General features: G+C 42.2%; 1 protein-coding gene across 1 annotated transcript in view; it reads right to left on the minus strand.

Moving 5' to 3' along the window:
• FBXL20 (F-box and leucine rich repeat protein 20) overlaps positions 1-11,605 on the minus strand; it is a 119,047-nt gene that overhangs the window by 39,068 nt on the left and 68,374 nt on the right. Inside the window, exon 3 of the mRNA XM_017497179.2 lies at positions 5,022-5,076. Within this exon, the coding sequence (XP_017352668.1) occupies positions 5,022-5,076 (55 nt within the window). The remainder of the gene's footprint in view (positions 1-5,021; positions 5,077-11,605) is intronic.

Genomic DNA, 11,605 nt, shown 5'->3' on the forward strand with positions numbered 1-11,605 from the left:
CGGGGTTTCACCATGTTGACCAGGATGGTCTCGATCTCTTGACCTTGTGATCCACCCGCCTCGGCCTCCCAAAGTGCTGGGATTACAGGCTTGAGCCACCGCGCCCGGCCTCTTCTGTTCTTAAACCTCAAAAAGATGAGGGTAAAACCAAACATCAAATAGGACAGTACTCTGAATACTGCTCTATTCTCACTCTCTCTATGTTTTTATATAGACAGAAAGGGGTGTGTGTGTGTGTATGTATGTATGTATGTATATACAGAGAGAGATGTATTTCTTGAGACAGGGTATCAGTATCACTCTGTCACCCAGGATGGAGTGCAGTGGCTCAATCATGGCTTACTTGCAGCCTTGACCCCCCAGCTCAAGCAATCCTCCCACCTCAGCCTCCCAAGTATCTGGAACCACAGCCATGCACCACCACATCTGGCTAATTTTTTACATTTTCTGTAGAGATAGGGTCTCCCTATGTTGCCCAGGCTAGTCTTGAACTTCTGGCCTCAAGCAATCCTCCCATCTTGGCCTCCCAAAGTAAAGGGATTACAAGTGTGAGCCACCAAGCCCAGCCTTGGTTCAATATTTATTTGCTCATATCCTATCACTTGGTAGGACTTACAACTGTGAGATGGTGATTTGGGACTTAGAATAAGATACTATTGGCTGGGTGTGGTGGCTCACACCTGTAATATACCAGGCCCAGCCTTACTTCTAATTTATTTGCTACCCATATCCTATCACCTAGTAGGACTTATAACTGTGATATGGTGATTTAGGACTTAGAAAAGACACTATCGGCCAGGCATGGTGGCTGGTGCCTATAATCCCAGCACTTTGGGAGGCCTAGGCGGTGTGATCACCTAAGGAGTTCGAAACCAGTCTGGCCAACATGGTAAAACCCCATCTCTACTAAAAGTAGAGAAATTAGCTAGGCTTGATGGTAGGTACCTGTAATCCCAGCTACTCAGGAGGCTAAGGTAGGAGAACTGCTTGAACCTGGGAGGTGGAGGTTGCAGTGAGCTGAGACCGTGCCACTGCACTCCAGCCTGGGCAATGAAAGATTTTGTCTCAAAAAGAGAAAAAAAAAAGACATTATAATTTCTCTGAAATCTTTATTTTATGTTTTGAGGCAGAGTTTTGCTCTTGTTGCCCAGGCTGGAGTGCAATAGCACAATCTTAGCTCACTGCAACCTCTGCCTCCCAGGTTCAAGCAATTCTCCTGCCTCAGTCTCCTGAGTAACTGGGATTACAGGCATGCGCCACCATGCATGGCTAATTTTGTATTTTTAGTAGAGACAAGGTTTCACTATGTTGGTCAGGCTGGTCTCAAACTCCTGATCTCATGATCTGCCCACCTCGGCCTCCCAAAGGGCTGGGATTACAGGCACGAGCCACCACGGTACCGAACCGCTCTGAAATGTTTAAAAGGAAATTCTGGATATACTTATAAGCCCCAGGGTAATTACTGTCACACAACCAGCAAGAAAGATGCCAGGGGTATGACAGTAAGCAAGCAGTTACCATTCTAGAAATGTCTGAAGTTTTCTCAGATGTTTGACATTATTTTTATTTTTATGGCTTTTTCCAGTGGTTTCTTAAATGACTAGCCGTAGAGGAAATAGATAAAATTTTTAAAGACCACATGTTTAATAGATTCATAGGCTAAACATACCTCTGATTTGGTATAATATTTCTTGTTTCCTTATACTACTTTCTATAGCAAGCAGGAAAACATCTAGAACTCAGACTAAAATTAGGAATGACAGAGTCCTCTCTAGAGTCTACATTTAAAAAACAAAACAGGGCCGGGCGCGGTGGCTCAAGCCTGTAATCCCAGCACTTTGGGAGGCCGAGGCGGGTGGATCACGAGGTCAAGAGATCGAGACCATCCTGATCAACATGGTGAAACCCCGTCTCTACCAAAACTACAAAAAATTAGCTGGGCATGGTGGTGCGTGCCTGTAGTCCCAGCTACTCAGGAGGCTGAGGCAGGAGAATTGCTTGAACCCAAGAGGTGGAGGTTGCAGTGAGCCGAGATCACGCCATTGCACTCCAGCCTGGGTAACAAGAGCGAGACTCCGACTCAAAAAAGAAACAAAAAAAAAAAAAAAATTTTCATTGTGCCTTCCATTTTTAATTTTTTTTTTTTTTGAGACAGAGTCTTATCCTGTTGCCCAGGCTGGAGTGCAGTGGTGTAATCTTGGTTCACTGCAACCTTGGCCTCCCAAGTGTAACTGATTCCTGTGCCCTAGCCGACTGAGTAACTGGGATTACAGATATGAACCATCATGCCCAAATAATTTTTTTTTTTTGGTATTTTTAGTAGACACAAGGTTTTGGCATATTGGCCAGGCTGGTCTTGAACACCTGACCTCAGGTGATCCGCCTGCCTCGGCCTCCCAAAGTGCTGGGATTACAGGTGTCAGCCACTGTGCCCAGCTACACCTTCCATTCTTTAAAAGTTAACACATATTAAGAAGGAAGAAAAACTTATAAAACAATATTTAAGGTGGCTCATGCCTGTAACCCAGCACTTTGGGAGGCTAACACAGGAGGATTGCTTGAGCTTGGGAGATCCAACCAGTCTGAGCAACATAAAGAGAACCTATCTCTATAAATCAAAAAACTGTAAAAATATATTTAAAATTGAAGAACAGAAACAATTACAACTATTTCAAATAAACATTCCTGGGGTGAGACTCTGCAACTAAACAGGTTTAGACACTGGTCTGAGTACTTTGCTTCTCAGTGGTGACCTTGGTTTCATATGGAGACAGAATGGAAAACACACTGAATTGGAAGTTTAATGCCTACGTCTAGAGAGACCATACAAGTAATAGGGATAGAAATGCCATAAAAGAAATAATCAAAGGCTGTTTCTAAAAGAGCTGATACCAATTTAGTACAGCTTTTAGGATGCAAAAAATAAAGTTACCAAGACAAGGTGAATTTTTTTTTTTTTTTTTTTTTTTTTTAAAGACAAAGAGTCTTGCTCTGTTGCCCAGGCTGGAATGCAATGGTGTGATCTGGCTCACTGCAACCTCTGCCTCCCAGGCTCAAACAACTCTCATGCTTCAGTCTTCTGAGTAGCTGGGATTACAGGTGTGCACCACCATGCCTGGCTAATTTTTTTTGTATTTTTAATAGAGATGGGATTTCATCATGTTGGCCAGTCCAGTCTCAACTCCTAGCCTCAAGTGATCTGTCCACCTCAACCTCCCAAAGTACTGGGATTACAGGCATGAGCCACTGCACTTGGCCTTTTTTTTTTTTTTTTTTAATGGAGTCTTGCTCTGTCACCCAGGCTGGAGTGCAATGATGCAATCTCCACTCATTGCCACCTCTACCTCCTGGGTTCAAGCGATTCTCCTATCTCAACCTCCAGAGCAGCTGGGATTACAAATGCAAGCCACCATGCCCAGCTAATTTTTTGTATTTTTAGTAGAGATGGGGTTTCACCATGTTAGCCAGGCTGGTCTCAAACTCCTGACCTCGTGATCCATCCGCCTCAGCCTCCCAAAGTGCTGGGATTACATCGTGCCCAGCCTTTTTCTGAAATAGGGTCTCACTCTGTCACCCAGGCTGGAGTGAAGTAGCACAATCTTAGCTCAGTGCAGCAGCCTCAACCTCCTGGGTTCAAGGGATTGTCCCATCTCAGTTTCTCAAATAGCTGAGACTACAGGTTCGCATCACCACATCCAGCTAATTTTTAATTATTTTTTTTTTATAGAGACAAGGTCTCATATGTTGCCAGGCTGATCTTATACAATCCTCCCATTTCTACTTCTTAAAGTTTTGGGTGGTGTGAGCCACCACATGCCCAGCCTGAATTTTCTGTTAAGTTTTCCTTTTTTTTGGCATGGTGGTAGTGATTAAGGCAGTGATTTAACGGGACACTTGAAGCTGGGCATGGTGGCTCATGCCTATAATCCCAGCACTTTCAGAGGCTGGGGTGTGAGGATTGCTTGAACCAGGAGTTCAAGATCAGCCTGGGCAACAAAGTGAGACCCAGGATCTACCAAAAAAAAAAAAAAAAAAAAAAAGGCATGCCATGGCGGCAAGCTCCTGTGGTCCCAGCTACATGAGAGGCTGAAGCAGTACAGGCAGCTTGAGCCAAGGAGGTCTGCAGTGACCCATATTTGAATCACTGCACTCTAGCCTAGGCAACAGTGACAACATAAAAGGACACTTGGGAAGCTGGGCATGGTGGCTCACACCTGTAATCCCAGTGCTTTGGAAGGCCAGGTCGAGAGGATCACTTGTGGCCCAAAGTTTGAGACCAGCCTGGGTAACACAGTGAGATCTCATCTCTAAAAAAGTAAAAAAATTAGTCAAATATGGTAGCATACATCTGTAATCCCAGCTACTTGGGAGACTGACGCAGGAGGATCACCTGAGCCCAGGAGTTCAGGGGTATAGTTTTTTGAATGTGGCTTTTGTTGTGGACAGAAAATAAGAAAAAATAAGTTTATGATGTTTTGCTATTTTGTCTCAGCAATGTCAACTGACAAAAATGGTGAAGTGTAATGTAGAAACAGACTTTGGAAACGAAGTCTGGTTTGCTCTGCAACTTTTTTTTTTTTTTTTTTGCTTCTAGCTATCATCTCTTGAAGAATACAGGGAAATAACACAAGAATTAATCCCTGAAGTGTTGTTTTTTCCAACCCTCCTGGAAACAAGAGTTGTGTATATGTGTGTTGTGTTTGTATAAAATGAACTAGAAAAACATAATAAAACAAGATGTCATCACAACTGAGTCAAGTCTAAACTTTTAATATACATGTTTATTGCTTTTTCATCGAAAATGTTTCTTGTTTATATTATGCAAATAAGAGATACAAAAAGTCAGAGTCAGTATATATAGTAGAATCCCATCATAAAATTATGTCTGGTATGTCATTAGTGAAGTAATATCCCTTGAAACATGAAAACATACAAGTAACACCTAAAATAAATGGGTAGCCTATGAAAGAGCCTGTTATCAGTGTGAAGGGTCCCCTTGTAACTATGCCAACCATACTTACCCTGGAGACCTGAGCACAGCGACACAGGGTAACAACATCTAGAAAAGAAAATATCCTAAAAAGAAGAGAGAAAGACAAATTTTATTGCATAAGTTGAGCTTTATTTATTTGTATTTATTTGAGACAGGGTCTCACTGTCAGCTAGGCTGTAGAGCAGTGCCATAATGACTGCTCACCCAGATTCAACTTCCTGGGGTCAGGTGATCCTCCCACATCAGGCTCCTGAGCAGCTAAGACTACAGGCGCCTGACACCATACCTGGCTAATTTTCAAATTTTTTTTGTAGAGACAGGGTTTCACCATGTTGCCCAGGCTGGTCTCAAACTCTGGGCTCAAGCACTTGGCTTTCCAAATTGCTAGGATTACAGGTGTGAGCCATTGTACCTGGCCAGTCTGAGAAAGTAGTTGCTCTTGATTTTAGCATACAAATAATTGACTATGTGTATATATACACCCAAACACAAAGGCAGTTCTTTAGAACTAACACACAAAATGCTTGAGCAATTTGTGAATATAATACTGCCCATATAAAACACATTGGAAAAAAATGTTTTACTTGATAATGTACATACAGATGCTGTCCAAGTTCAATTACTTACATCAAAGAATGATAAATAATTTCTTACTGTTTTTAAGTTAAAAAAAAAAATTTCCCACCTCCAATTATCAAAAGAAAGAAGGTAGGGGAAGGATCTTTTTTTGTTTTGTTTTGTTTAGAGACAGGGTTTCACTCTGTCATGCAGGCTGAAGTGCAGTGGCACAATCACAGCTCACTACAGCCCTGATCTCCTGGGCTGAAACAATCCTTCCACCTTAGCCTCCTGAGTAGCTAAGACAACAGGCACATGCCATCGAGCCTGGCTAATTTTTAAATGTTTTTGTAGAGAAAAGGATCTCCCTATGTTGCGCAGGCTGGTTTTGAACTCCTGAGCTCAAGCAATCCTCCTGCCTCAGACTCCCGAAGTACTAGGATGATATATATGCTTGGATGGGAAGGATTTTTAAAATTTAAAACAAGGTCTCACTCCTGTTGCCCAGCAGTCATTGCTCACTGCAGCCTCCATCCCCCAGGCTCAGATGATTCTCCCACCTCAGCCTCCCGAACAGCTGGGACTACAGGCACATGTCATCATGCCCAGCTAATTTTTTTTGACCAGGCTGGAGTGCAGTGGCATGATCTCAGCTCACTGTAATCTCTGCCTCCCGGGTTCAATCGATTCTCCTGCCTCAGCCTCCAGAGTAGCTGGGATTACAGGCGCCCACCACCACGACCAGCTAACTTTTGTATTTTTAGTAGAGATGTGGTTTCACCGTGTTGTCCAGGCTGGTCTCCAACTCCTGACCTCAGGTGATCCACCTGCCTCAGCCTCCCAAAGTGCTGGGATTATAGGCATGAAGCACCACACCCAGCCCCTGCTGGAAAGGATCTTAATGAAGTATTTTACAGTTATGAAAGAAAAAAAGATAAAATAATTTAATAAAACCTAAAAATGGCAATGAAAAATGTTAAATCTCTAGGAAAAAAAAACAGAAGCAAAATAAAATACAAATTTAAAAAATGTTAGAACTCTACATATTTCATTCTAATAAATTACAAAATTCTTTTAACACAGCAATGCTAGAAAGCATTTATTGTCTAGAATTTTTCTCAGCCTTATAGAAGATAAATATTTGTTTTGAAGTAGACCAGAAAGTTGTTTGCTTAAAGCCTGATAAACCATACCATAAGCCACCTGTGCAAATAGGTCAGGGAATCGTGGAAATAAAAGTGAATGGAAGATTAGGCATGGTGGCTCATGCCTATAATCCCATGTCTTTGGGAGGCTGAAGTGAAAAGACTGCTAGAGGCCTGGAGTTCAAGACCAGCCTAGGCAACATAGGCTCCCTATTTTAACAAAGAAAAAAAAAGGTAGCTTTGGCTAGGCATGATGGCTAAAGCCTGTAATTCCACCATTTGGGAGGATCACTTGAGGCCAAGAGTTTGACTAGCCTGGGAAATACAGTGAGACTCTGTTACTACAAAAATTTTAAAAATTAGGTTAGGCCGGGCACGACGGCTCACACCTATAATCCCAGCACTTTGGGAGGCCGAGGTGGGCGGATCACCTGAGGTCACGAGTTTAAAACCAGCATGACCATCATGGAGAAACCCCATCTCTACTAAAAATACAAAATTAGCCAGGCATGGTAGTGGGGCACCTGCAATCCCGGCTACTCGGGAGGCTGAGGCAGGAGAATCGCTTGAACTTGGGAGGCAGAGGTTGCGATGAGCCGAGATCGTGCTATTGCACTCCAGCCTGGGCAACAAGAGCAGAACATCATCTGAATTAAAAAACAAACAAGGCCGGGCGCGGTGGCTCAAGCCTGTAATCCCAGCATTTTGGGAGGCTGAGGCGGGTGGATCACGAGGTCAAGAGATCGAGACCATCCTGGTCAACATGGTGAAACCCCGTCTCTACTAAAAATACAAAAACATTAGCTGGGCATGGTGGTGCGTGCCTGTAATCCCAGCTACTCAGGAGGCTGAGGCAGGAGAATTGCCTGAACCCAGGAGGCGGAGGTTGCGGTGAGCCGAGATCGCGCCATTGCACTCCAGCCTGGGTAACATGAGTGAAACTCCGTCTCAAAAAAAAAACAAAAACAAAAACAAAAACAAAACAAATTAGCCAGGCATGCTGGTATACACCTGTAGTTCCCAGCTACTCAGTTTGAGGCTCCAGTAAGCTATCATCACAGCACTGCACTCCAGGCTCGGTAACAGAGTTCTTGTTGTTACTTTTTTTTTAAGACAGAGTTTTGCTCTGTCACCCAGGCTGGAGTACTGGAGTACAGTGGTGCAATCTCTGTATCTGCAACTGCAACTTCAGCCTCCTGGGTTCAAGTGATTCTCCTGCCTCAGACTCCTGAGTAGCTGGGATTATTACAGGCACCCCACCACCATGCCTGAATATGCTTAAAGGTTAACTTGATATGGATGACAAACTAAGCCCTTGTCCAAGTGGCAAAAAGTACAATATAGCATGTGCTTTAAAAATTCAAGTGAATTGGCTGGGCGTGGTGGTTCCTGGTCTCTACTAAAAATACAAATATTATACAAATACAAATATTATCCGGGTGTATTATCTCCCAACTGCTTGGGAGAATGATGCAGGAGAATCGCTTGAACCCAGGAGGCAGAGGTTGCAGTGAGCCAAGATCTTGTACTGCACTCCAACTTGGGTGACTGAGCTAGACTCTGTCTCCAAAAAAATAAAAAAATTAAAGTTAACATTGCTCTAAGAATCTTATGACATTCCTTGAGATAAACAGAAATCACTGGAGCATTAAAAAATCCAGGTCTAGAAGCATTCATTTGGAAAAGGAGGAGGGCCAGATTTTCTATTCTATAGTTACTTTAAGTATAAAAGCTTCCGGCTGAGCATGGTGGCTCATGCCTGTAATCCCAGCATTTTGGGAGGCTGAGGCAGGCAGATCCGAAGGTCAGGAGATCGAGACCATCCTGGCCAACTTGATGAAACCCCGTCTCTACTAAAATACAAAAAATTACCAGGGCATGGTGGTGCACGCCTGTAATCCCAGCTACTCAGGAGGCTGAGGCGGGAGTATCACTTGAACCTGGGAGGAGGGGGCTGCAGTGAGCCGAGATCACCCCACTGCACTTTAGCCTGGTGACAGAGCAAGACGCCATCTCAAAAAAAAAAAAAAATGCTTCCAAGTCTGCTTAAAATAATAAAATTTTGTTTAGTGTTTAGAGGCTATCAAGTCACATTTTTGAACTTTAAATAAGCGGGGATAAGAATTACATCAGATAGAAAGTCACATGCATTTTGCAAATATTGTCAGTGTTTTTGAAAACTTTTTATTGTGGTAAATCATACATAAAATTCACCAGTGTAATTTTTTTTTTTTTTTTTTTGAGACAGTCTCATTCTGTCACCAGGTGCCAGGCTAGAGTGCAGTGGCGCAATCTCGGCTCACTGCAACCTCCGCCTCCCGGGTTCAAGCAATTCTCCTGCCTCAGCCTCCCGAGTACCTGGGACTACAGGCACACGCCACGACGCCCAGCTAATTTTTTTTGTATTTTTAGTAGAGATGGGGTTTCACCATGTTGGCCAGGATGGTCTCAATCTCTTGACCTCGTGATCCGCCCGCCTCAGCCTCCCAAAGTGCTGGGGTTACAGGCTTGACCCACCATGCCCGGCCTTTTTTTTTGTTTGTTTTAAAGGCAGGTCTCACTCTGTCCCCCAGGCTGAAGTGCAGTAGTGCATTCATGATTCACTGTAACCTTGAATTCCTGGGCTCAAGAGATCCTCCCACTTCAGCCTCCCAAAGTGCTGGGATCATAGGCATGAGCCACCATGCCTGGCCTTAACTGTTTTGGAAAGTACACAGTTCAGTGGCATTAAGTATATTCACATTGTTACGCAATCATCACCATCCATCTCCAAAACTTTTTTCATCTTCCCAAATTGATATCCTGTACACATTAAACAGTAACTCCCCCATTTACCCCTCCTCCCAGATCCTGGCAACTACCATTCTATTAATACTTTGTCTCTATAAAGTTGACTATTCTAGATACCTCATAAAAGTATCCTTCTGTGTCCCTTTCGTATAAGAATCACACATTATTTGTCATTTTGTGACTTATTTCACTTAAGTTTTCAGGGTTGAGCCATGTTGTAGTATGTGTCAGAATTTCCTTTCCTTTTAACATCGAATAATATCCCTTTGTATGTATATACAGTATTTTGTACATCCACTGATGGATACTTGGGCTGTTGCCATCATTTGGCTTTGTGAATTATGCTGCTATGAACATCGGTGTACAAATAAGTGTTTGAGTTTCTGCTTTAATTATTTTGGGTAAATACCCAGAAGTGGAATTGCTGGATCATATGTTTCATTTCCTGAGGAATTGCCATACAATTTTCCATAGCAGTTGCACCATTTTAAATTCTCATGACCAGTGCACAAGGGTTCCAATTTGTCCACATCCTTGTCAACACATCACTTATTTATTTTTAAGATAGTAACCTTCCTAATGTGTCTCAACTGATATCTGAGGTTTTGATTTGTATTTCCCTAATGATTAGTGATGTTGGGAATCTGTTCATTCTTTAGCCAGTTCTACTTCTTGGCCAGCTGTGTTTCTTCTTTAGGAAAATACCTATTTTTAAGTCCTGTACCCATCTTTTTTTCTTTTTTTTTTGAATCAGAGTCTCACTCTGTCACCCAGGCACTGCAGCTTCCACTTCCCAGGTTCAAGTAATTCTCCTGCCGCAGCCTCCCAAGTAGCAGGGATTACAGGTGCCTGTGATCATGCCAGGCTAATTTTTTTTTATTTTTAGTAGAGATGTTGGCCAGGCTGGTATCAAACTCCTGACTTCAAGTGATCCGCCCACCTTGGCCTCCCAAAGTGGTGGGATTACAGGCATGAGCCACCATGACTGGCCTCCTTTTTTAAAATCAGGATGTTTTTGTTTGTTTGTTTTTAGGGGAGCGACTGACAATTTACAAGCATTGAAAGACATTAATAAGCAATGGCTCTACTAATTCAAACTTGATTCTGTCTCTGTAAGTAGCTTTGAGAAGTCCCAAATGCTACAAATTCCATTATGCTCCATTTTCATTATTCCCTACTCTCACGTGCCCACACCAGAGTCACTGAGTTCAGTGGGACACACCATGATGCGACTGTGATTACATATCCATCAAAAAGCACCCCTGATGGGACAAGAGAACACAATAGCTCTGTACATGTTACATGATGAGGCTGGGTTGTGGAGAATTTGTTATTTAGGGGAGCAATCAGGGTGTTTTTTTTTGTTGTGTTGTAGTTCTTTATGGAAAATACCCTTTATCAGATACATGATTTGCAAATATTTTCTACCATTTCAAGAATTGCATTTTTACTGTTGATAATGTCTTTTAATACACAAAAGTTTTAAATTTTGATGTAATCCACTTTATTTTTTCTTTTGTTTCCTGAATTTGTGGTGTCAGATCCAAGAAATCACTGCTAAACTCAATGTTATGAAGTTTTTCTCCTGTTTTCTTCTGAGGATTTTATAATTTTAGTTCTTACGTAAAGGTCTTTGAACAATTTTGAGTTTATTTTTGTATACTGTAAAGGTAAGGGCCAATTTCATTCTTTTGCATGTGGATATTGTTTTCCCAAGACCATTTATTGAAGAGACCGTCCTTTCCCCCATGAAATGGTCCTGGAATCTTTGTCAAAAATCATTTACCATATATGTGAGGGTTTATTTCTCAGCTCTCTATTCTATTCCATTGGTCTACGTCTGCTTTTATCTATCACACTATTTTAAATATTTTCAGTTTTGAAGCAGAAAGTGCTTTCGGTGATTGAAATAGTTGCATGATGTCAGAAAAACTATTAACAGCAACTGAACTGGTTTCAAGAATCTTCCCTTATGTTTTCTTACACATTTACTTCCTCTAATAGATATCTGATACTTTGATTTTCTCCAACTATAAAGGCCCATGTAAGGGACTGTTTAAAACTGATGATAAATTAAATGAGCTGGGAGGGTTGAGCAAGGAGCAACATGGAAAGCAAA

Source organism: Cebus imitator, unplaced genomic scaffold, assembly GCF_001604975.1.
Source record: "Cebus imitator isolate Cc_AM_T3 unplaced genomic scaffold, Cebus_imitator-1.0 Scaffold228, whole genome shotgun sequence".
NCBI classification, from domain to species: Eukaryota; Metazoa; Chordata; class Mammalia; order Primates; family Cebidae; genus Cebus; species Cebus imitator.